Below are 26,846 nucleotides of genomic sequence, written 5' to 3'. Positions count from 1 at the left end.
TAGGACGTAAAGTGAGATTTGGACATTAAGTGTGACAACCTACTGGGTCAGGCTGGACAGCCTCTCGGGACCCCTTTACTTCTATATTAAAAAGTCACATAGGCAGAGTTGCAGCTTCCAAAAGGACAGGAAGCCGGTGCCTAACCACAAGATGTTCCAGCCAACGTCCCTATGTCAAAACCTATGTCAAAAGTCCAAGGTTCAATTAAAGTTCCTTAATGACACGTCCTCCATAAACAAAAGGAGAAGTAAGACCCCGTCTCCTTCTAAGGCTTCCTCCTCATGGTAACCACTAAGAAATGAGTTAAGTGTATCCGTGTTGCAATGCTTTTGAGAACGTATAAGAACGCCTGCTTCGATGATGAAGGGTGTTCAGAACTTGCGATGCTAAGCCATGGGCTCCCTTTCTGAACCTGGATGCCAAATAGACTTTTCCCGTATCCTGAGAAGTCTAACGCCCGTCATTTTCTGCAAGAAGGGCATGGAGAAGAGCGTGAAGATTCTCGGTGCTTGCGGCTTGGTTTAGCCTCACTGGATGTCACAGAGTCCTTTGTCCAGTCCTGGCCATATTCTATGTTCCCTACGAGGAAGGACCTCCGTGGGAGGCGGAGGCTTCGGCCTCTCTCTCCCCCCTGCAGGAGGACGGAGGAAGCAAGGAAGGAAGCGCCGCCCGAGAGGAGGAGGAGGAGGAGGAGGAGGGTCCTTCGGAAGACCCCGGGGGCCCCAAAGGATCCAGGAGGGGGGAGGGGCTCCTTCCAAGGCTCCTGAGCAGGTTTGTGTATGTAGACTGCCTCTGTCCAGGGAGGCTCCACTCATTAATGTGCCTCTGGATGAACTTCCCATCGCCTTCCCTTTCTTTTGCCAGGCTCTTTTGTGTTTTGTTCCGTCACCCCAGGTGAGCTCCCTCCATCGTTTCTGCTTAGGCGAGACAACTTTTCCTGAATCCCCAAGTAATACGGCCATGCAGGACAGGAAAAAGAAATCCTGTCTCCCTTGAACAATTTCTGCCAAAAGAAAATCCTGCGTGGCTTCATGATGCTGAATCCCCAAGGGCATGACGCTCTTTTGCCCATCTTCCAAATGTTGAGGGCTCCAGCAGCAGAAGACCCAGAAAGAATCCAACTTGGAGAATATCAACATTGCATGATTTCCTGTTTCTTTTTTCCCCCAACAATGAGATATTGATTTCTATGAGGAAATTCACTAGCAGGAGATTCTCCTCCTTAGCTCCTCTTTAACTGGAGACGGTCTCCTTTTGTGAGGATATGAAGCTGAAGAAGTAGAGAGGAGTAGGGGAGAGGAAAGGGAAAGAAGAAAGGAGAGGAGAGGCAGATGGGGAGGGGTAGGAAGAGGAGAGGATATGAAGCTGAAGAGATAGAGAGGAGTAGGTGAGAGGAAAGGGAAAGAAGAAAGAGGAAAGGAGAGGCAGATGGGGAGGGATAGGAAGAGAGGAGAGAGGATATGAAGGGGAAGAGAGAAGAGTAAGGGATGAGTGCAAATGAGGGCGGGAGACTCTGATTTGCAGATCTAATGACTCCGAGGCCTTTATTTCAGAAAACAATCCTTTAGGTATCATTTAATGATTGAATTTCTTGGTTTGGCTCTTGAGTTTTCCATAGTCAACAAAGTCACAAACAAAATATTTTTTTCTATCCTCTTTTAGCTTTGCCCCTTTTTCAGATTTCTCCTTTACGCTTTCCAAGAAATTATAGCCAGGGAACATTATACATTTAACTTTATTTGTTGATTGCATGTTAAAGAAGAATTATTATTCAAGTGTTCAAGTATATACATAAATATCGTAATGGAGCTTGCTATCAAGGTCATAACTAGGGACGGACATAAAGAGGGTCCGTCACCTGACCAACCAGAACGTTACTGGGGTATTTTAAAGGGCTTTGCTGATGGGTCCCCAGCCAAGGGGGCAGTTTTAGACAGAGCCATGTGGGGCCACGTTTCCCACCTTAGAAAGTGTATTTCTGATTTATGAAGCCCCAATGTGGAAGCGGTTCACCTTTGCTTCTTCCAGGCAGAGTGGAGATCTCTTTGTGGTCTCCTGTCCCTTCCACAGCCAATTGGGCCCATTTCAATTAGAGGCGAGCTGGCAGCTGCCACTCACGGGACATGCTTGATGTGGGATGACCTTTCCCATGATCCCTAACTGTCCTTTCTGGAAAACAGGCCACTGCAGCCCCTGAGCATGTAGAGTGTTTATTTGCACCCTCTGCTCCTACCCCGCCTTCTCCGGCCCCTGTTTGGTCGTAGCCAGACTTTGTCCGGAGCTGGGGGGCCTTTTTGGTCTCCTCGGCTGGGACGTCCAGCGGCTCTTGTGCCATGGGGGGGGGGCTCGGGGTCTCCTCCGCTGCAGGGTTGGGGGTCCCTGTGGCCAGAGGGCCTCCTCAACCGCAGGGGATCCGGTCTAGGGGATCCAGTCCAGAGGACCCACCGAAGCAGAGCAACTGCAGGAGCCTCTCCAGCTCCTTCTCCAGGGGGCCCAGATCTCCCCCCCACCCCGTGGCTGGTCTCCCCCCTGCTCAGCCCCAAAGGGAGAGGGGTCCTTTCCCCCCCCCCTGCAGGAAAGGGTGGGGGGTGATCCCCTCCTGGGATCCGCTTCTTTCCACCTTGTCCCCGATCCCCTCCCTTGGGATCCCTGGCTTTCCAGTGGATCCCCCCGTCCCTCCTGAGCTCCCTCGTCTCCCAATAGCCTCCCGGGATCCCCTCGGGCTGAGCTCCGTCCCTTCCCGGGATCCCTTCGGCTGCTTGGCTCCTGGCCCGGCGGTTCTCCTCCTGGGGGTGGAAGGGCCTTTTCCCAGGGGTCGCTCGAGACCCCCGGGGGAGCCTGGCAGGAGAAGCCGGGGAAGGGAGGACGCGGGCCTTCCCTTCGGAGCCTCCCCTTCGGCTCCTCGGACGAAGCTCCGCCGCCCCCGCCAGGAGCCTCCCGCTCCCAAAGGAGCCGCCCGAAGGGAAGGGGCGGTGGGAGGGGCGGGGCCACCCCGGCTCCGCCCACCGAATCCCCGCCCTCCCCCGCCTCTCCGTGTGGCTGGCTTTGGGCGGGGGGCGGGGCGGAAGGAGGGGCCGGAGTGGGGACAGACGCGCAAGCGCAGAGGACGCTGGGAAAGCAGCTCCCAGCGACGGCGCTCGGTGGGCGGAGCTGCGGAGGCCGAGGAGGACCGTTGCTGAGGCGGAGAACCAGGCGCGGAGAATGAAATAAAAGAAAGGAACGTGGCGGCGAAGGGAAGGCTGGAGCCCAATTTGGCGCTTGGGGGTCACCGCCGCAGGAGGAACCGTGTCGAACGGCATGAGGAAGGCGGAGAACCGAACTGTTCTAGCAGGTCCCTTTCTCTCCTTCGGGGGAACTACAAGGAGGTGGTGCCTGGAGAGGAGGAGGCGGGGCTTCGCAGGAAGGAGGGGCTGGGAAACGGAGCGCCTTCCCTTTCAGAACCAGAGAGCTGACGGAAGGAGCGGTTCCTTTCGGAGGCGGAGAAACCGGAAGTAAGTAGAGACTGCTGGGACGGAGGGGCAGCCTGGGAGGGTCTCCTTCAGGTCCTCGGGACGGGAGGCCTCGGCCTGGGCCTCTCCTGCGGTGAGGGGGACGCCGCCGTGACCCGCCTCTCTTTCTCCCCTGCAGGAGGACGGAGGAGCCCGGCGGGGGAGGGAAGGAAGCGCCGCCCAAGAGGAGGAGGAGGAGGAGAGCGGGCCCCGCGGAGCAGCCCCTGGAGACGGCGGGGAAAGGCCGGGGGGCTCCGGAGCTGCAGGAGGGATGAGCCCAGCGGGAGCCCTGGAAAAGCGGCTGCCTGGAGGGCGATGCGGGGAGGAGGAATTGGGACGAGACGCCGAGACGGGCCTGGAGGGCGGAGGGTCCTTCGGAAGACCCCGGAATCCCCAAAGGATCCAGGAGGAAGAAGAGAGATATCAGTGCCCCGAATGTGAAAAATTCTTCAAGAGAAATGAGTATCTTCGAAAGCATCTAAAGGTCCACACAGGAGAAAAACCTCATAAATGTCTGGAGTGTGGAAAGATCTTCAGTCAGAGGAGCAACCTTTATAGACATCAAAGGATCCACACAGGAGAAAATCCTCATGAATGTCTGGAGTGTGGAAAGAGCTTCAGTCAGAGGAGCAGCCTTTATAGACATCAAAGGATCCACACAGGAGAAAATCCTCATAAATGTCTGGAGTGTGGAAAGAGCTTCACTGAGAGGAGCAACCTTTATAGACATCAAAGGATCCACACAGGAGAAAATCCTCATAAATGTCTGGAGTGTGGAAAGAGCTTCAGTCAGAGTAGCAACCTTTATGCACATCAAAGGATCCACACAGGAGAAAAACCTCATAAATGTCTGGAGTGTGGAAAGAGCTTCAGTCAGAGCAGCACCCTTTATGCACATCAAAGGATCCACACAGGAGAAAAACCTCATAAATGTCTGGAGTGTGGAAAGAGCTTCAGTGAGAGTAGCAGCCTTTATAGACATCAAAGGATCCACACAGGAGAAAAACCTCATAAATGTCTGGAGTGTGGAAAGAGCTTCAGTGAGAGGAGCAAACTTTATAGACATCAAAGGATCCACACAGGAGAAAAACCTCATAAATGTCTGGAGTGTGGAAAGAGCTTCAGCCAGAGGAGAAACCTTTATACACATCAAAAGATCCACACAGGAGAAGAACCTCATAAGTGTCTGGAGTGTGGAAAGAGCTTCAGCCAGAGGAGCAGCCTTTATGCACATCAAAGGATCCACACAGGAGAAAAACCACATAAATGTCTGCAGTGTGGAAAGAGTTTCAGTCATAGGAGCAGCCTTTATGCACATCGAAGGATCCACACGGGAGAAGAACCTCATAAATGTATGGAGTGTGGAAGGAGCTTCAGGCAGAGCAGCAAACTTTATGCACATCAAAGGATCCACACAGGAGAAAAACCTCATAAATGTCTGGAGTGTGGAAAGAGCTTCAGTGAGAGGAGCAACCTTTATAAACATCAAAGGATCCACACAGGAGAAAAACCTCATAAATGTCTGGAGTGTGGAAAGAGCTTCAGTCAGAGGAGCAGCCTTTATACACATCAAAGGATCCACACAGGAGAAAAGCCTCATAAATGTCTGGAGTGTGGAAAGAGCTTCAGTCAGAGGCGCAACCTTTATACACATCAAAGGATCCATTTAGGAGAAAAACCTCATAATTGTTTGGAGTGTGGAAAGAGCTTCACTGAGAGGAGCAAACTTTATAGACATCAAAGGATCCACACAGGAGAAAAACCTCATAAATGTCTGGAGTGTGGAAAGAGCTTCAGTCAGAGTAGCAGCCTTTTTATACATCAAAGGATCCACACAGGAGAAAAACCTCATAAATGTCTGGAGTGTGGAAAGAGCTTCAGTCGGAGGAGCAGCCTTTATGCACACCAAAGGATCCACACAGGAGAAGAACCTCATAAATGTCTGGAGTGTGGAAAGAGCTTCAGTGAGAGGAGCAAACTTTATAGACATCAAAGGATCCACACAGGAGAAAAACCTCATAAATGTCTGGAGTGTGGAAAGAGCTTCAGTCAGAGGAGCCACCTTTATAAACATCAAAGGATCCATTCAGGAGAAAATCCTCCGCCCGGTCCCGCATTCAGGCAGGGGGAGGCCGAGGGTCCCTCCTGGGACTGCAGCCGTTCCCTCCCTCCGGGGTCCTCCCCTAGCCAAGGTGGGTTGGGAGGTCTGGGGGTGCAGCCAGGCGAGCGAAAGCTGAAGGGGCCACAGAGTTTTCTGCTCTTTTAATGCTCTCCTCGTTTTGCACTGAAGACCTGAGCTAATCTGATGCTGGAGCCCAGTGAGGCTTAGACCAATGGAGGAAGTTCCCTTCTCAGCTGACACAATAAGAACAAGCCAGCTGCAAGGGACCTTAGAGGTCTTCTAGCCCAACCCCCTGCTCAAGCAGCAGATCTCATCCCGAAGGTGCTTTTTCAGAAGGCAACTGGATTTTCTTTGCTTTCACTTCTCACCCAAGAAATGTCCTCCGTTAATAGGACAGAGCAGAAGGGAATTCTTTATTGGCCAAGTGTGATTGGACACACAAGGAATTTGTCTTTGGTGCATCGCCTCTCACAGTGTACCTGAAGTAAAATAAAAGGCATCCATCAACATACAACACTTGGTGATAGTCGTAAGTTACTAATAAGCAATCAAATCATACTAAGAAACAAACAGAACCATCTAAATTGTCAAGATACAAGCAACATAGTCATAAGTGGGGAGAGACAGTTACCGAGAAGAGTAAGAAGAAGATAGTAATGCAGTCTTAGAAGGAGGTGTGGGAATTCGTTCTTGAGCAGAGTGATGGCAGGTGGGGGAAACCTGTTCTTGTGTGTAGTTGTCTTGGTGTGCAGTGCCCTATACACCCCAGAGACATTAAGCACGGTAGTCAGCCAGCCCCTCCCCACTTTAGCTGCCTTACCAGCCCCTCCCTCTCCACATCCACCTGCTCCTCCTTTCCAAAAACTGCAGGAGTGGGGGGAAAACCCCTCCAATACTGCCCCCTTCCTAGTTGCAGTTTTCAACCTTTTGGTCAAGCCCATGGTGCGCATGTGCGAAGGAACGGAATGGCGGCCAGGCTTTTTCGCCTTAGTACGATCTGGCGAAAAAGCACTGGGAGCCTTCGGAACCGGCTTTTTACTGCTCTTACTGTGGTCCTTCGGGATAACTGATATTCAGGGGACGTGTGCGGACCAAAAGCCGAGGGGAACCGTTGCTTTTCACCAGCCTAGGACTTCAAAATCTCTAGCGCGGCTTGGCGATCTCAGCGGCGAAAACGGCAGCTCCATAGTGACGACGGAGGCGACGGAGGCGTTTGAGAGCGTTTTGCGGTGGTCTCAGGGGTCGCAAGGTTTTTCAAGCCTCCTCTTACAGCTGCGTGAGCCCTCAGTGACTGTGTTAGCCAACTATTGCCACTTTTAGAAAGGGAGAGATCGATCAGGGCTTCTATTCAGATCGGGCGAATCGGGTGGTCGGCTGGGTGCACCGTGGCCGTAGCCTTTTCTGGATACCCCTCCCCTTTCGCATCTGGCTCAGTTCTTCCATCAATGCTACCTTCTCCAGCAACGCTGCTCTTTCCACCAACGCTATTTCTTCTACCAACACTGCTCCTCCATCAATATAGCCATTAACACTGCTATTTTTATTAATGCTGCCTTTTCCCCCAATGCTGCCTTTTCCCCCAATGCTGCCTTTTCCATCAACGCTAGCCTTTCGTTATCCTGGGCTGGACGAGTGGGGGCATTTACAGCGAACGGGGGGGCCTCCTGCCACTCCTCAGCCCCCCCGGCCTTTTGCCCCCCCCCAGACTTATAGGAGAGGGGGAATACAAGACAACCCCTGTATACCATCTTCTGCGGGCTTTTCAAGCAACATTGGTCTCTTGTTATTCTGGGCTCTGACTATCTGCCTCGCCTCAACTATATGCCTGGGGCATTTGGACTGGCTTTTCCAGCCCCAACTGTTGCCATTATTACCTTCTCCAGCTGGACTTTTAAACAACAAGCCCTTATCTAACCACAATACCAGGACTCTTGGCCTCTCTGGACTGCACCCCCTCATTGAACTCATTGAACTCTTACTAGAACTTTTATCAGACTTACAGAAGAGAAGGTTAAGATTATTAAGACCTTTACATAAGCCTTATGCGTTCTTTGCACATTGCGCAATTTTTTAATTTTTAATTTTAATTTTAATTGGTATGATGAGTGTATGAGATTGCATGTGATTGAGTGAATGCTCCCACTTTTTACTACCCTATATTGTTGTATTTATGTGTTTTTAATTATCACGTGGGGACTGTCTGAGTGAACGAATGAGTGTGTCTGATTCGGAGGGCCTGTCAGGGAATGCGGGAGCTATAGGTGTGGTTGGGGGGACCACGGACACGGGAGTGGGCCGGAGCATTACGGTCGTAACGGGGAGGGGCAGATATGGCGGGGACTTTAGGGCTGGCCATTATCGGGGAAGGAGGGTTCGCTACGTCACAGAGATCCCTCCTTCCGGCCCTATGAGTCCCACTCCGAGGCCAGATGGCGCGAGTAGTCAGGACCCTGGTCTCCGGCTGTTGTCGCTAAATGCCAGGTCTGTTGTTCACAAGGCTCCCCTCGTCCGGGACTTAATTTTAGACGAGGGGGCAGACCTGGCATGTATTACTGAAACCTGGCTGGGCCCGGAGGGAGGAGTCCCCCTCGTAGAGATGTGCCCAGAAGGATTTCAGGTGCTTCATCAGCCGAGAGCTCAGAGAAGGGGTGGGGCTATTGTTATTCGGGAGTCTTTAGTACCTCGTAGGATCCCTGCTCCGGAGCTTGTCGGGTGTGAGTCCCTACTGGTGAAGCTGGACCTCAAGGGTCAAGTGGGCCTGCTGCTAACGTACCTGCCTCCCAACAGAGTTGCAGCAGCCCTCCCCTCGCTCCTCGAGTCGGTAGCCGAGCTGGCAATTGAGTTCCCCAGGCTTATGGTCCTGGGGGATTTCAATTTGCCTACGCTCGGTGAACACTCTGATGGGGCGCAGGAGTTCATGGCTTCCATGACAGCCATGGGCTTGACCCAGATAATTCGGGGCCCAACTCACTCTGCGGGTCACACGCTCGACCTCGTATTTCTTTCGGAGCAGTGGATTTGTGATCTTGGTCTGAGGGGTAATGAGATCATACCCCTGTCGTGGTCAGACCACTGCCTACTGAGGCTTGACTTCCGAAGACCAAACCCCCACTGTAGGGAGGAGGAACCGACCAAGTGGTTCCGCCCCAGGCAACTTATGGACCCTTTGAGGTTCCAGACGGAGCTTGGGGTTATTCCTGATACTCTCGCCCACAGTCCGGTAGAGACTCTGGTTGCTGCCTGGCATTCGGCAGCATCGGAGACCCTCGACCGGATTGCGCCACTACGGCCCCTCCGAGGCGGCGGATCCCGGAGGCCTCCTTGGTTCACCGAGGAGCTCCGGGAGAGGAAGCGCCGGAGGAGACGCCTAGAGCACCAGTGGAGGTCCAATAAATCCGAATCGAACCGAGCACTCTTAACAACCTGCACCAAGGATTACATCAGGGCACTTAGGGCAGCAAAGAGATCTTATATTGCCACCTTGGTTGCGTCCGCCGAGTCCCGTCCAGCCGCCCTGTTTAGGATAACCCGTTCCCTCTTAAATAAGAGGGATACGGGGGACCCCTTGCAGGGTAGGGCTGAAGACTATGCCCAGTTCTTGGCGGACAAAGTTGCTCGGTTTCGGTCGGATTTGGACTCCACCTTTGCAGAGCCAGCCGTGACACGAGAGGACGATTTGGTAGACCATCGCTGGGTTGAGTTTCAGGATGTTACCCCCGGGGACGTGGACAAGGCCATGAGGGCTGTGAGTGCCTCCACCTGTGTACTGGACCCGTGTCCCTCCTGGCTGGTTGCTAACAGCAGGGAGGTGACACGGGGCTGGATCCAAGCGGTTATTACCGCCTCGCTTCGGGAGGGGCACTTCCCCGCCGCACTTAAAACGGCGGTGGTGAGACCCCTCCTGAAGAAACCATCTTTGGATCCAGCTGTACTTAACAACTATCGTCCAGTCTCCAACCTCCCCTTTATTGGGAAGGTTGTTGAGAAGGTGGTGGCCTACCAGCTCCAGCGGTCCTTGGAGGAAGCCGACTACCTGGACCCCTTCCAGTCCGGCTTCAGACCTGGTTACAGCACAGAAACCGCTTTGGTCGCATTGACCGATGATCTCTGGAGAGCCAGGGATGGAGGCCATCCCTCCATCTTGGTTCTCCTTGATCTCTCGGCGGCTTTCGATACCATCGACCATGGTATCCTTCTGCGACGACTGCGGGAGGTGGGTGTGGGAGGCACTGTTTTGCAGTGGTTCTCCTCCTACCTCTCGGGCAGGTCGCAGTCGGTGTTGGTCGGGGGACAGAGATCGACCATGAGGCCCCTAACATATGGGGTGCCGCAGGGGTCGGTCCTGTCCCCCGTACTATTTAACATCTACATGAAACCGCTGGGCGAGATCATTCGGAGGCACGGGATAAGATACCACCAATATGCGGACGATACGCAGCTGTATCTGTCCGCCCCGTGCCAACTCAATGAAGCGGTGGACGTGATGAACCAGGGACTTGAAGCTGTTAGGGACTGGATGAGGGCTAACAAGCTTGTACTCAACCCAGAAAAGACCGAGTGGCTGTTGTGTTTCCCTCCCAAAAATTTGGCTAGTGTTCCACCACTCAGGCTGGGGGGTCAAATTTTACACCCCTCAGACAGGGTTCGCAATTTGGGAGTCCTCCTGGACCCACAGCTGACCTTTGATCACCACCTGTCGGCTGTGACCAGGGGGGCATTTGCCCAGGTTCGCCTGGTGCGCCAGTTGCGACCCTACCTGAACCGGGAGGCTCTCACAACAGTCACTCGCGACCTCGTGACTTCTAGGCTGGAATACTGCAATGTGCTTTACATGGGGCTGCCCTTGAAGAGCATCCGGCGGCTTCAGCTAGTCCAGAATGCGGCCGCGCGAGTGATCGTGGGTGCACCTCGGTTCGCCCACATAACACCTATCCTCCGCGAGCTGCACTGGCTACCTGTTGATCTCAGTGTGCGCTTCAAGGTGCTTCTTACTACCTACAAAGCCCTTCATGGTAGTGGATCTGTGTACTTGGGAGACCGCCTCCTGCCAATCACCTCCTCTCGACCCATAAGATCGCATAGATTAGGCCTCCTCCGAGTTCCATCTGCCAGCCAGTGCCGGCTGGCAACTACGCGGAGGAGAGCCTTTTCAGTAGCAGCTCCAACCCTCTGGAACGATCTCCCCGTGGAGATTCGTACCCTCACCACCCTTCAGACCTTCCGCACAGCCCTCAAGATCTGGCTATCCCGTCAGGCCTGGGGGTAAGACCATAGTCCGCCCCCACCCGAATGTTGTATGAATGTTGCTTGGTTTTAATCATATATTGTGTTTTTTGTTATTATATATCTTCCCCTTCCATACAAGTTGTTAGCCGCCCTGAGTCCCCTCAGGGAAAAGGGCGGCCTATAAATAAACTCAACTGAAACTGAAACTTAACCAGTGAAATCAGGCAACCCTCCTGTCAGTCAATGCCACTCCTCTTTCCATTCGTCCATGGGGGAGGGGGGGTTGCAACTCTCTTTGTGATGTATGTAGTTCAGCTGTGGAATTCCAGGATTTCTCCAGAATCTGCACACAGCATTGTTGTCCAAGTAGTGCACACCCATCTCCTTAGGATGCCAATATCATATCTAGAGCTATTCTGTTCTGAACTGTCATTGTCCAAATGGCTTCTTGTTCTTTTGCTGCAACAATAAAAAAACTCCCCAGTCTCCTTGGCTAGGATTTCCCCCACCGCTTGTATGTGATACAAAGCATTATTGAGGGACCAGAGCCCACGGAGCAAAGAAAGGGGTTCAGGTACTTTCTGAATTGTTCAAGATTCCTGTGGTTTCCAATCTTCCTTTCAGGTAAAGTGGGCATAACATAGGTACCCACCTATATGGGAAGAGCACAGATACATAACAAAATCATGTGGTCTCATCCCAAAGGTTGTTAAGTTTATTTGTCTTAATATCTTAGCCTTCATGCACACAGATGCACCAATCAGCTAGTGGTAATAATTGGGTAACTCCTAATCCTTGTGTGGTTAGCCACAAACACCTATTGGGGAAATGTTCTAATTGAGAAAACACCTACGGGAGATGGCAGTTCTCCTCTCACACAACTATGGTTCCAGAGGCTTTTGGTTCCAGAACAATAACTTCAGTCCCAGTTCTGCTACTGAGAAAGTCACAGGCTGCGCAGTCCAGGAATCCGGACGGGCAGATCGTGGGTATTTCTTCACTCGGGAAGTGATCAATCCAAGATGCCCGGCCTTCCACTTTTAGGGCTGTATGGGTGGTCTGAAGCCCTTGAAAGGGTCCCTTCCACTGCTGATCCAAGGAGGTTGTTGGTCCCCGCGTCTTTACAAGCGTCCAATCTGCAGGCTGAAACGGATGCCCTGGGTGATCTAGTCCTGCAGATAACGGGAAAGGAAATTCATCACCGCAGCGAGGTGTCTTATGCTTTTGGTACAAGATCAGTTTGCCCACCAGTGGGATGGGCCTTTCCTCTGCCTTTAGGGAGGGATGTGGTCATCCAAAAAGGGTCTCAAAAAGGATCAAGCCTATTCGCTTTTGAGGTGCAAAGTGAAGCCCTAACAATGAGAGTGGCAAAGGTTGAGGTGAGCACAGGTGAGCTTCCTGGCGGAGTTTACCTATCTGTTGTTTTTGTAAATCATTCCAATTTTTCCATAGGAGGACTTGCCAGGTGGTAGGCTGAGTAAAGCTTCCGAGTGATGTTTAACTGTTGACACAAACTTAGCTGTGAAATATGGGTCCCAATCCAATGATGTACTATTTGGCAGCCCAAACCTCCGAATAATTTCTTCCAGTAGGACGTTTACTACTTCATGATCTTTATTAGCCCTGCTAGCAAAGGCCTCAGGCCATCCTGTGAAGGGAGATTCTAGTCCCAAAACAGACTTAAAACCTCCCTTTCTAGGGAATTCAGTCAAGTCTGTTTCTCAAATTGTCCCTGGGTAGTTGCCCTTAAGTTGGACTCATAGGGGTGGGTGCCTGGCTCCTTTTGGATTATTTCTGGCACAAATCAGACAAGCTGCTACAGCTCGGAGATAGCGGAATAGAGATCCTTGCCTTCCACACAGCATGTCCTAAAGTTTACCAGGGCTTTTGACCCCCAATGTGTGCCAGTATGTATTTGTTACAAAGGAATCCTTAGAGGTGCATCTGGTAGAATAACTTTGCTCTCTACCCGCCACCCATCGTTCCCCTCCTTGCCTCCGATAAACCTGGCCCATGCCCTGTGCCCGGGTGTATAAGAGGCTGGGGAAGGGGGTATGGAAGGAGACATGGGAATTCGGGTAGCTGTTCCATCTGAGTGTCGTAGGGCAGCTTCCTTAGCAGCCCTATCTGCAGCCCGGTTCCCTTTCGCGTAAAGGGTGTCTTCCTTGCCCCTTGACATGTATGACTGCTGCTTCTTTTGGCTGCCAGACTGCTTCCAACAATTCTAAAATTTGTGGACCATACTTAATAGTTGACCCCTTTGCATTTAACAATCCTCTTTCCTTCCATAAAGCTCTATGGGTGTGCAAGGTTCCAAAGACATGTTTGCTATCTGTGTAAATATTTACTGTTAGTCCTACAGCCAGCTGTAAGGCTCTAGTTAAAGCTACCAGCTCAGCCAGCTGAGCAGAAGTCTTTACTGGTAGTGATTCGGCTTCCATAACTTCCCACAGTGGGACCACTGCGTATCCCGCCTTTCTCAGACCTTCCACCATAAAGCTGCTACCATCTGTAAACCATTCACAGCATTTGGGAGAGGCTGAGCACTAAGATTGGGTTTACTATCATATACAGACTCCACCAGCTGTACGCAATCCTGATGCAATTCAGTATCCACCTGGGGCAAGAGTGTAGCTGGATTGAGGGTATCGCACACCTCTAATTGAATGACTGGGAAGTCAAGCAGGATAGTCCGATACTTGGCTTGGTGGCCCCCAGTCATCCAAAAGGCCCCCTTCACTTCCATAATCTCCTGAACCCCGTGTGGGACTTTGACTATTAGATGTTCTCCCGGTGTTAACTTTTGGGCTTCCTCAACCAGCAGGGCAGTTGCTGCCCTCAGACATCCAGGCCCTCCCAATGCCCCCTCCCATATCTATTTGCTTACTATAATATGCCCCAGGCCTTTGCCATGAGCCTAGTTTCCGGGTGAGAACTCCTGCAGCAATGCCTTCCCACTCATGTGCGAAAAGGGTGAAAGCTCTAGTGGGGTCCGGAAGCCCCAGTGCTCTCACAAGCTCACACTTTATTTGTGTGAATGCATGTTGGCGTTCTCCAGTCCATTCAAATATTTTCCCATCCCCTTTGACAGCCTCATAAAGGGGCTTGACAATAAATCAAAAATTATGAATCCAAACTCTACCAAAACCAGCCTTCCCCAAGAATCCCAATTGTTTTCTATTAACAGAGGGCTTTCATAGATTGCTTCCCTCTTTAGGCTAACGGTTTTTGCTGTCCTGTAGAGATGCCAACCCCTAAGTTTTCACCTCCTGCTGTGCAATTTGGGCTTTTGTTGTTTCAGGCACATTATATAGGCCTTTCCTGAAGCCCCCCCAAAAGGTATCTCATCCTCGGTAGTCCGAGGAACAATACACCTCTTAAGAACAGATCTTCTGGCTCCTGTATCTGTCAACATCTCATGTTTAGATCCCCCAATTGGGACTTCCGCAGAGGTGGGTTGGGGGAGCCACAGCTCCCTGCCCCTGGCCTCTTCCCCCTTCTTTTTCTGCTCGCATGGCTATAGCCACCAGGCATCCACTCCTCCAATATCCTTCTTTTCCGCATGTAGCACACTGGTAAGGTCCCACCTTTCCTCTTCCATGCCCAGACTGCTTTCAGGTTCCCTAAACTCCCACTCCTCTCCTCTTTTTTGTCCCCCTTCCTCCCACCTTTTCCTGCCTAAGGGCATCTGCTAGGAAGACAGCATTTCTGCCAGCCTTCTGGATTTCTTTCTCATTTCTTCCTACCCTCCAGGAGGCTATCTCAGCCAAGTCTGAAATGCCTTTCCACGGACCTCCTCCTACTTTCCGTAACTTTTCTTCTAATGTCCTCTGCTGAGTTCCCTATAAAAAATCATGTTCATTGTTTCCTGATTATCTGAAGCTTCAGGATCTAAATCAGGGTATTAGCTAAAATCCTGGTATATCCTTTCAAGAAAAGTCCTCAGGACTCCCGTCTTTCTTTTGCCTTATTTCATACACTTTTACCAGAGTCTTAAATTAGGGAACTCCATTTTTGGATTCCATATAAGATTGAGAATTCAGTAGCCTCGTGTTGTCCCCATCATCACCCAGATCCCATTCTGGCTCCGTGAGGGGGGGGGGCATTCCCACCGGCTGTCATTCTCATTCTTCTCCGTTTTTTTAACTGCCGCTCCACTGCCTTTCTCCCCCCCCCCCCCAGCAGTCTGTTTCTCTGGTGTTAAAAGGACATCCGTCAATGTCTGAATGTCTGCCCAAGTGGGGCTATGCGTCCTTATAGTAGATAAGCACAGAGAGTGCATTTTCTCTGGGTCTTCCCTATAACTGGGGTTTTGTTGCTTCCAATTATAAAGGTCGGAAGTAGAAAATGGGGTGAAAACGAGCCCTCGACCACATCTATTTCCTCCTCCTGCCACTATATTTTCTCCGAGTGAGCCTGCAGCATCTCTGGTTTTAGTTTTGAATGAGATTGGATTCCACAAGAGTCACTCGCGGATTACGTTGTTCCTCAGCCTCCCCCCTTCCCTGGGGTCTCTATGTCTGGAGTATCCCATTCCTTTAGTAAGTAGGGGATGGCAGACCAGTCTCCGAGTCCTCCAGTTTAACCAGAGGAGCACTGGGTTTCTTTGTAAGAAAGGGAATCAAAACATTTAACCCCTTTCACAGTCGGGGATAGGGACTCTACACACACAAGCATTGACACATCGGCATACTTACAGATTTATCCTCCATTCAAACTGCTTGCATAAAAATCCACCTACAAATATTTCCTTTCATACTTTCTCCAGGGAAACCAATCATTATCATTATTTTAGGGAGCTTTCACAAGCGCACGAGCTCCATTTTTTCCAAATCCCTTTTTAAAAGTAAAATAAGAAATAATAATAAGGTCTTTTTCTTTATTGTTATTAGAGGGTCTTACTCCTCTCCCAAGTCTTGGACACAACACAGAAACACAGAAACGCCACCTCCACACTCCTCTAACAGAAATGGACTATTAACAAGTTTCACCAATAATCTCAAATCTTTTGTTCCTGCAATATTGCTTTTAGTTGCTCCAGAAGTCCCATATTATGAGCTCCCTGAAATGGCCAAAAATCACCTGGATTGTCCAAGGGACGTTGAGGTCAGACAGACATTCAGTGATGAGAAAAAGGCTGCCTTTGATCCCTATATCTAATCCTCCTCATATCTCAGATTGAGGCAAAATCCAACCCACTGGCAAATCTTTGGGCAGCTTCCCTGTTGGCGGATCTCTGCATCGCCCCTTGATTTTCAGAGCACTCAATCACTGTCAAAAGAGCTCTGAGGGCGGCTGGCAGTGCAGAAACACCCAGTCTTCCTGCTTTCCTTTCAAGTGTGTGCCATGACTTTGCTTCAGCCGCCAGCCCATCACCCTCTTTTCATGTGGGGCCTGGCAGTTTCCTCCTGCAACTTTCTCCTGTCTGGATGATGCAACCCCCAGCTAATCCCCCAGGGTCGGAGGCTTTTATTTTTGAATCTCTCATTCCCTGCAGTTGGACTGGAAGTCCTCCAAAGTCCCTTCTTCCTCCTCCGTTATTCTGTGTGAAGGTGGGCATCCATGGGTCCTGGTTGTGTGAACTAAATCCTGTGTGCACAACCATCCTTCCAATTACCCATTTCGCCTCTTGGGAATACACTTTGTGGGCCTTTTAAAAATCAGTAACGTCCAAATAGGGATAAAAGGAGCGTAGCTGAAATCAGGGACCGACCAGCCATCCAGCTATACTGCAGAACCAAACAGGCCACGATCCGGCCAGGTTTCTTCTCTCAATCCCGGATAAAAGCATGTTAGTTTCCTGGCTAAGCAGACCAACGTTCCTTGAATTCCAGGCCCCTCCAGACCTCCTCCCTCCATCCGAGAGTTCGGGCTTTGCGAGGGAGTTGAGCAGGGCAGGAAAAAACCAGCTCAGGTCTTCTGAGGCAAAGGAAACCGTCTCGAGGTGGTCTCGGCTTCCCTCCCAGGAGCTCATATCCTGCCATGTTTGTGGCGAAAACGGCTCACTGATTCTTCATAGAAGAGAGGAATGCAAACCCTCAGATGAGGACCACAATCAGGGCCCAAATCTCTGTGGCTGAGCAAGGTGGTTGCACAGTGAGTTGATGCAAATGACTGCCGTTGTTAAGTGAATCACATGGTCGTTGAGCAAATCCAGCTCCCCCCTCTTTGACGTGGCATGTGGGAAGGTCCTAAACGGCCATCCCAACGACAGACCCGTCCCTGGGATGATGCTGCGGCCATCCTAAGCGCTTGCCGTATCAAATAAACAAGTAATCTTGCTGGTTGCCCAAGTGCCTAGATTTTGATCACCTGACCACGGGGGAAATACAGCAACCGTCATAAGTGCGAGGACTGGTTGTAAGCCACGCATTTCAGCGACATAACTACTGACAGTCGCTAAATGAATGGATTTACGTTGAAGATTACCTGCCTGCTTTTCCAATTAGACTAGGGAAAGATTATTTTGACGATTTAAACAAAATAGTGTTGAAGTATATTTGGCAGGGAAAGAAAGCAAGAATAAAATTAAAGTTGTTACAAAATGCTAGAACAAGAGGAGGATTTGGCTTACCTAACTGGGAGTTATTCTACCAGGCAACAAGCCTGATGTGGGTTAAGGAGTGGATAACATTAAGAAATTCTAGATTATTGACTGTAGGAGGACATGATTTGTTGTTGGGATGGCAAGCTTTCTTATGGTACAAGGGAACTAAAATGCAGGGGTATTTCAGAAGACATTATATATGGGAGGCTTTGTTGTTAAATTGGGAGAAGATTAAAAGGCAACATTACTTAAAAAATCCAGTCTGGTTATCAACTATTGAAGCATTTTCATATCCAATAACATGCAAAAAGGAACAAACAATTAGATCTGGTGAAATATTGAATGCAAAGGGTGAACTTAAATCGATGCAAGGACTTGAACAGCAAGGTATAAAGATGAACTGGTTTTCATATGCGCAAATACATTCTAGACTACGATAAAGATCTTAAAAGGGAAGGTTTCCATGATAAAATGACTGATTAGATAAAATTTTGCTACGTACTGGTGAAAAGGTAATTAAAAAACTATATGGATACTTATTAGAGGTTAAGCTAGAAGAAGAACAAGTTAAAGAATCTTTGATTGCTTGGGGGGGAAACTTTGGACATGGGATTGACTTAGAGAATTGGCAGAAATTGTGGTCTCAAAATTATAAAATGACAATGTCAACAGCATATAAAGAAAATTTGTATAAGATGTTTTACAGGTGGCACCTGTCCCCGACGAGAATGTTCAAGAATAAATCTGAAAAGTGTTGGAAATGTCATCAGATACCAGGGTCATATGTGGTGAACTTGTTTAGAAGCTAAAAGATATTGGACTAAAATCCACACTTGGTTGGAAAAAATGATATAAAATATAAAGACTTTAAACCAGAGATCTTTTTATTGGGAATTATACCTGAAACATACAATAGAGAATTGAAATATTTGATTGTAAATGTGTTAACAGCAGCTAGAATTGTATTTGCTAAAAATTGGAAAAATGAGAAAATACCAACACAGGAGGAAGTTATTCACAAAATAATGGAATGTGCTGAAATGAGTAAATTGACATTTGACATTTAGAGAACAAGAAGATAAACAATTTTACAGGATATGGGGTTTATTTTATCAGTGGTTAGATTAAAAAAAAACATGGAAATGAAAGACATTAGAGAATGTTATCAATACAAGAATAATAAAATGATACAGAATATAACATAAAATATATTATTATTGGCTAGATTTAAGATGATGTAATGAATTGTTATAATATAAATGGTTCCACCACAAAACCGTGTTCGACTAAAGCGCGCTCGACGAAACCGCGTAGCTGACGTCATCAACAGGGCGACAACAGCGCGGAGACAGACGCACGCTGTAAACCCTAAACCTAAAATTAACCCCTAAACGTAACCCCCCTAAACCTAACCCTAACCCTTAACCTAACTCTAAACCTAACCCTTAAGCTAACCCTAAACGTAACCCTTACCTTAAGTTGAATCGGCTTGCTTTCAAAGCTCTATTTAAAGCGCCCTTCTTTCTCCGCGCCGGCTGTTGTCGCCCTGTTGATGACGTCAGCGACGCGGTTTAATCGGGCGCGGCCTAGTCGAGCGCGGTTTTGGCGGCTGACGAATATAAATGAACCCTATATCTAATATATCTCATTTAAAATGAAGGAATAATAGTGATAGTCAAACAAATGAGGTACAATAATAACAATGTACACAAATATATTCAATTGGATAATATGTGATTTCATATCAATTGTCATAACTGTCTCGGGCTTTTTCCAGCCTCGGGATCTGATGAGACACCTGGACGTCAGACGTTTGCCACAGGTGTCAGGGGAGTCAAAGGCCCAAAGGGAGAGCTCGCCAGAGCCCAAAGTGTCCATCTCCATGTTGCCATGATTCCACAGGAAGATCCGACCATCTCCCTGATAAAATAACTTTAAGTGGCTCAGTGTCAAAGTCATCATCTTAAGGATGGGGGGAAATCCAAACTTAGTTTTCGGTAACTAGCCTTGGTTGGCTCTTGAATCTTGACAGGTGGAAGTGTATAATCCATGCAATGCAAAAGGAAGCAGCTAGGCAGAATTCCTCTTTTCTTACAAAAACGAAACAGAAGAGATCAGCATAACAACAGAGCATGCGCCCATACAGTCATGTAGCCAAAGGCAGGACTGGGACCCACCATTGCTTAATATTTAAATTAATAACTCTTAAGCAAAAAGATTTAATACCTTCCATATTCTGGACAATACCTAAAATAAGGTCCTACAATGTGGGAAAGCCAAATGACAAACGTATTCAACATTTTCTGGATTGCTTTCACAACTAACGGTTAAACGGAGAGAAAAAATGATCATTAGTCCAGAGTGTCAGCGTTCCAAGTATCATGTAGAATTAAATCAGAGTCCAAGGCAAAATGATCCTTAAAGTTCCAATTTAATAAGACAGGCATGTTGGCATCGTGCTGTGGGATCCCAATTCTGAGAGTTACATGAGGATCCCACCCAGTTAAAAGTTCGTTATCTTTTTTTTAAAATAATTTTATTTTTTATTACATAGACAACATCACATAACAATAGGAAAAAAAAACAAAGGGAAAAGGAAAGGAAAAAAAAAGAAAGAAAAAAACCCCATCATCCCATACAATATGTCATTTGATCACAGGTGCATCCCTACTACGTTTCCCCCCATATACACATCCCGTATCTCTCTGTTGTATATTTAATAGACACCACAATAACCTAGGGTTTAAAAAAAATAGAAAAACCATCATCACATGCAGCATGTCGTTTGGTTACAAGTGTTTTAACATCTGCATCTTCAAATAATATTTACCGTCTCAAATATTTGATCTAATATAACTAAAGACCTCATTTTCATTCTACAATATATATTCAGTTAACATTAGCATTATTTTTCCCCAGGAAGTATACTTCTATTTATTGTTAACCTTGCATTTCATACCTTCAAACAGAGATCTGATTCCTTCATTTTTCAACAAAGCATCGCTGCCTATATATACCAGTTTTCATTTGTTCCCCTATTAGAATTGCTTATCAGCAGCGAAATATCATTATAATAAGTTCTTAACCTTATACATTATATCCCCAGACCTTATATTAATACTTCATTGTGTCATTATTAGATTATTTCACAGCATAATTATATCATCATTTACTTTTTTCAATTAAGGTATAAGTATATCATTTTTCATTTCCAAAGTTTTTTTTTCCCCCTAGCCACCGATAAAACAAATCCCATATCTTATAAAATTGTTCATCCTCTTGCTCTCTAATTTCAAATGTCAATTTACTCATTTCAGCACAGTCCATTATTTTTCGGATAACTTCTTCCTGTTTTGGTATTGTTTCGTTTTTTCAGTTTTTTGCAAATACAATTCTGGCTGCTGTTAACACATTTACAATCAAATATTTCAATTCTCTATTGTATGTTTCCGGTATAATTCCCAATAAAAAGATCACTTAGTCTAGTCTCTAGCTTCTCGGTTTTCTTCTCTCCTTCTTGGATTTTATTTTCAATTTTTTGAATCCTGTCTTCGTATTTCAACATCCAGTTGTGTATGCTTTCAACTTTCCCTTACATTTTATCAACTTTTTGCACTATGCTTTGATTTTGTTGTTCCATTACCTCCATTTTTTTTATAAGAGTGTCTAACTTGCTATCTTTACTGTCAATTCCTGCTTGCATTTTCTGCATCATTTGCATAAGTGTTTCAAAATTTGCTTCCTTCTCTTTTTCATGCTGGGACATGGTCTGTGTTGTCCTCTGGCCTCCCGCAGGTGTGGAGACGGAGGTTGATGTAGATCCAAAAGCAACTGCTTTTCTACTCATAGCCAATTAGTATTAGAGGGTGGAGGGTTATAAGTACAGTGGATGAAGTACGTAGAGTACACAGGGGAAAGGAGGGAGAAATGAGGAAAAGGGGAGAGAGAGAAAGGAAAAGAAAGAAGGTAGAGAAAAGGAAAGGAAAAAAAAGGAACTCTTCCAACTATTTTGTTCAAAATTTAAATTGGATCATCTGTTGATGTCCCAATTTCTTCAGAAAAGAAAGAAATACAGTGAGAATACAAAAGAAGATATATACATATACATATACATATACATATACATATACATATACATATACATATACATATACATATACATATACATATACATATACATATACATATACATATACATATACATATACATATACATATACATATACATCATATACATATACATATACATATACATATACATATACATATACATATACATATACATATACATATACATATACATATACATATACATATATATATATATATATATATATATATATATATATATATATATATATATATGTTTTCTGAGGTTTTCGCGGGTGTTAGTATGTAGGTCTCTAGTTGTTCGGGTTTTCTCCCGCGTAGAATTGGATATGTCTTTGCGACGTTTCGACGAAGTCACATTCGTCATCTTCAGGCTGCTGCTGACTACTTCAGGTTTGGTGTTTCCAGGAGTAGTCCTGGAAACACCAAACCTGAAGTAGTCAGCAGCAGCCTGAAGATGACGAATGTGACTTCGTCGAAACGTCGCAAAGACATATCCAATTCTACGCGGGAGAAAACCCGAACAACTAGAGACCTATATACACACACACACACACACACACACACACACACACACACACACACACACACATATATATATACATGATGATTTTAATATCTACTTTTTAATATATGGTAAAAAGTAATGTGTATTGCTGGTCTTTGATAGTAATAAAGATTTATACTCTACGAAAGCCAGGATGTTATTCTATGAGGTCTCTAACTGTATAAAAAGGAGCCACTCTATGGATCTCAAACCTTACATTGTGAATTCACTCTCCCCCCTTCCAGGAGAGTGGTTATGTTTTTAAAAAAAACACTTTTTCTCTCTCTCCACATTTTTGGAACTTAGAGAAATACACAACTTTCTACGAGTTTTCTATCGATCAACTCTCAATGTAAGTCTTTTCACACAAAATAAAAAATCAAAGTTCTCACCTTTCAACCTGGACAGGTATAAAATACATTTCTCTCTCTCCCTCCCTCTCTCTCCACTTACATATGCCAACAACTTTTCCAGCCCTCCCCCCTCCAGGTCTTAGAAATCACAGAGAGACAGAGAGGGAGAGGGAGGGAGGGAGAGAGAGAGAGAGAAAGAGGGAGAGAGAACATCATTTCCAGATCTGTGGAGATTGTTGTTGGTCTTCCCTAAAGTTTACTTCTTTGGAATAACAACCATTAAAGCTGCAACTACTCATTTGCTGACTTCTCATAACTCCTCAAATCTGTGGGATGCTTGGATCCCACATAGGATCTTCAAAGGGAAACAAAAGATCTCTAGCATTCTCTGGTGTCTCTGATCCAACTTTCCCCACAAACATCCCTTTCTCCTCCCCGGGACTGGAGACTAAAACCTATGAAGAACGGTTGCAGGAACTGGATATGTCTAGTTTAACGAAATGACTAGGGGAGACATGATAGGAGTCTTCCAATATCTCAGGGGTTGCCACAAAGAAGAGGGAGTCAAACTATTCTCCAAAGCACCTGGGAGTAGAACAAGAAGCAATGGGTGGAAACTAATCAAGGAGAGAAGCAACTTGGAACTGAGGAGAAATTTCCTGACAGAAGAATTAATCAGTGGAACAGAAGTTGCCTCCAGAAGTTGTGAATGCCCCAATACTGGAAGTCTTTAAGAAGATGTTGGACAGCCATTTGTCTGAAAGGGCTTCCTGCCTTGGCAGGGGGTTGGACTAGAAGACCTCCAAGGTCCCTTCCAACTCTGCTATTGTATTAAATTAAACATAGTTTGTAACTCATACCATATAGGATTATGAGTAGAAATAATGCTTTTAAACAATTAAGCCATTTTTGTAGGATTTTCACCATATGCTGGCGTAATCTAGGCACCTCCCATTGGGGGACGATTGGGGCTTGGGTTACCCCATCTGGAACAGGGGCTGCCCTCTTAGGAGAGCTAAATATTAGTGGGAGAAGTTCCATGGAGGGGGGGGGGGGCATCTGGTAAAATATCTGAGTGATTTCAATATGGTGCAATTGCTCTCAAAGATGGGCTCATTAGAAAAGAATTTATTTGGTTGGGGAGATTTGGGGGCCTCCCGGACTCCCCCCTTTTTTCCCTCCGTCTTTGGAGGCAGCTTTTGCGGCGCCCCTCCGAAGGCAGCACGGGCAGCGCCTGCCCTCTAGTGGCCGCCTGTGGGAAATGCCCGGGAGACCCTCCCAACATTCAGGCTGCTTGAAAGGGGGAGCAAGGCGGGCGGGCGGGGGAGGGGGGGGCAGCAGCGCTCCTTGCCCTCCATGGAGCCCCCCCACCCTTTGCCCCGCCCATTTTCCCTCCCCACGTGCGGGGGGCGGGGGGGGGCTTTGTGCATGCTGCGCTTTCTGCATTGGCACGTGGCGTTTTGCATCCTACCCCGTTTGTCCAAACAATCATCTTTAAACAATCTTGGGCGTTTGTGTAGTTGTGTGTCCAGTGGGTGGTGTGGAAAATGGCAAAACTGACTTAAAGAATGTCTCTAATTTGGTTCCGAGTTGGAAATCGCTGCTGGGCTTTTTGCTCGAAGCTGGAAGAAAATGTGAATCTTTTTTTATTTTGGATGATTAGGATGATTTTGTAAGTGTAGAAAGAGCTTGAAATGTTGTTGAGAAGCAAAAAGGTCGGAGGGTTTTTTGTGTCATCTTCTGTGGTGGCCTCCAACCTTGGCAACTTTAAGACCTCTGGACTTCAACTCCCAGAGTTCCTCAGCCAGCAAAGCTGATCTACTGCACCAAAGAAACTCAGAAGTCATCAAAGTTGTTGAAAAGAGCCAAGAACCGAATTGCTTTTACACAACGCTCAGTGACTCTCCTCTCCCATCGGATGAGTCCTGGACTTATAACGGTTCATTTAGCGACCATTTAGTGACATTTCCGTTTGTCCGCTTCTGACCACTACAGCATCCCACCGTCACGCGATCAAACTCCAGATGCCGGGTAACGGGTTCATATTTACGACGGTCGCATCATCCCGGGGTCACGAGATCCCCTTTTGGGACCTTCCAACAAGCGAATTCAATGGGGAAGCCAGGCTCACTTAACAACCACGTTACTCACTAAAAATTCCAGTGATTCAATTTGACAAGTATGGCAAGAAAAGTCAGCAGTGGGGCTGGGGGGGGGGTTCTGCCCTACTGAGGGTATCAGGTCTGGGGTCTCTCCCGTCCTCTGGAGATCACCTTCCTTCCGCCTCCTCCAGCCTGGGATGGCAGCCCAACAGGTGTGGTTGTGTGTGCAGAGGCAGTGTGATGAGTGACCCACATCCCTGCCTCCCTGGGGAGCCCCACGTGGGATGGGGGACCTCAAGCCAAGCAACCCTCCCCACCAACAGCCCCCCCCAAAGAGTCCACTCCCCCCCCCATTCCCAATGAAAGAAACACAACAGCCGTAGTTTTGGATGACTATATTGGTTTTAAAAAATACAAATACTGCACAGTTCCCATCAGAGCACAAAGCATCCCTTGGCAGACCCCTCCCCCGACAGCACCCCAAGTTAACAGCACAATGAAAAAGGGAGGGGCTGCTGGGGGGAGGGGAGAGAAGGATGGAGAAAGAGCGTCCGGCTGGAGCAAAGACCCCTCCTCAATCAGTAAGCATCTGCACCAGGCAGGAGCAAGCAGTGGGCTGGTTTAGTTGGTGCCCCCTCCTCCTTTCCCACCCCCCCCCAGTTTAAAGGCAGGCTTGCTCTCCCCACGAAGGAGGCAGGGCGCCCCTCAGCAGCCGGGGGTCTCCCTCCTGCCAGGGTTCCTGAGGAAAGAGCTTTCAAAAGGCGCCTCTCTCCAAGTGCAAACGAGATCAAGGGCAGGAGAAAAGGGGGGCTGGGGGGACCCCCGTGGGATGCAGAAGTCAGAGGGACCAGAGCTGGTTCCGACTGCAATCCCAGCTGGAAGCAGAGAGGCAAAGAACCATCTCCTCTGGGCCAACTGGGCAGGACAGGTTAGGGGGTGGGGGTGAGGCTCAGGATTGTCTCCCTCCAGGCATATGGGACGTACGTGAAGGGGGGCAGAGGAAGTCCAGGGGAGCCTCTAGAGGAACCCTGCAGCTCTTCCTCCTCCCTGGGAAGCCGTGCAGAGTCGGGGGAACCATCATCCTTGGTGAGAAGTCCTTCCCCATAGGAGGGTCCACCGTTTCCCAGCAAATTCTCAAAGGGGGGGAAGGGCCCATCCAAAGGGACTGGGGGGGGGGCAGGGATCCCATCCATGGATCCTCTGGGGTGGGAAGTGTCCAAGGAAGAGATCCATGGGTCAGGAAGCCAGCTACCCATCAAAGGCTGAGGAGCATCAGGTTGAAGAACATGACCTTAAACCAGGGTTTCTCCATCTGGCCAACTTTCAGAATTCCCCAGCCAGCAAAGGTTTAAGGCAGTGGTTCCCAAACTTTAAGCTCTGCTGGCTGGAGAATTCTGGGAGTTGAAGTCCACAAGTCTTAAAGCTGCCAAGTTTGGGAACCACTGGTTTAAGGTTAGGCTTCCAGTCCCAAACCGCATACAAGAACTACGTTTCCCAAACTTAACCAGACCTGAAGGCACCACACGAGGCTGCAGATCTCTGCTCCAAGCCCAGGAGAAGACATGGTCCTGTCCTCCTGGTGGAATAGAGCGGGGGGGGGCCTTTTGGAAAGCACAGCTGGCCCCTCCCCCTCCCCTGGCCAAAAGGCATCCGCTCTGCCTCAGAGCCCAAAGACCCACATTTCCCCCCCTTGACTAGAAACAGCCAATCGCACAGCAGGCAGTTGAAGGGACTTTTCCCAAGCCCATCCTCACCATTCCTGCGCCCTGGAAGGCAGCCTGAAGCCCAGGCGTTCCCCTAACAGACTCAGGGAACCCACTTCTACACCCACCCCTTGGCAAGGCCCTCTAGACAGGCTCAGGCACCGTGTGCCATGCGTAGGGCTGGGCAAGGGGGGGCCGGGCGGAGAGGTCAGCATTGCTGCAGAAGGAAACCCTCTTAAGCAGCTTCTCTTCTTCCAAAGGGAAACGTCTCTACTCAACGTTATTCCTTGAAGCAAAAGAGGGGCTGTCCGCTTAATTTCCCATCAGGTGGATGGATTTGGACAACGGACCAGCTTTTCTGCAGGGGGAGTGAAATCAAACTTCATTTAAGAAGTAGGACGTCACCCTCAATGGAACCAGAGGGAGGAAGATTCCTGAAACACCTGGGATTTTTGAACAGAGGACAATTGATTTGATTTGATTTGATTTGATTTAATAAATTTTATAGGCCGCCCAATCCCGAAGGACTCCGGGCAGCTTACAGAAAATAAATTTTAAAAAGTGAAGAGTTAAAAAAAACGGAGGAAAACAAATTAAAAAACCACATCATGCACCCAGTCTAATCGGGGATGGACCTCGGTCAAGAG

At 48.2% G+C, this 26,846-nt stretch overlaps 2 protein-coding genes across 2 annotated transcripts in view; both read left to right on the top strand.

Moving 5' to 3' along the window:
* Window positions 1–26,846, top strand: part of LOC148042286 (SLAM family member 6-like) — a 979,974-nt gene that overhangs the window by 262,207 nt on the left and 690,921 nt on the right. The window lies entirely within an intron of this gene.
* The window catches only part of LOC148042304 (uncharacterized), a 64,409-nt gene that overhangs the window by 29,147 nt on the left and 8,416 nt on the right, over window positions 1–26,846 (top strand). The window contains 2 exon segments of the mRNA XM_087702991.1: window positions 3,953–5,453; window positions 13,389–13,393. Of these exon segments, the coding sequence (XP_087559117.1) occupies window positions 3,953–5,453; window positions 13,389–13,393 (1,506 nt within the window).

Source organism: Thamnophis sirtalis, unplaced genomic scaffold, assembly GCF_051295495.1.
Source record: "Thamnophis sirtalis isolate CommonGarterSnake01/CBP01778 unplaced genomic scaffold, rThaSir2_p1.2 scaffold_18, whole genome shotgun sequence".
Classification (NCBI taxonomy): domain Eukaryota; kingdom Metazoa; phylum Chordata; class Lepidosauria; order Squamata; family Natricidae; genus Thamnophis; species Thamnophis sirtalis.
Note: the sequence above shows the minus strand (reverse complement) of the source record. Positions and strands in the feature narration are given on the sequence as shown.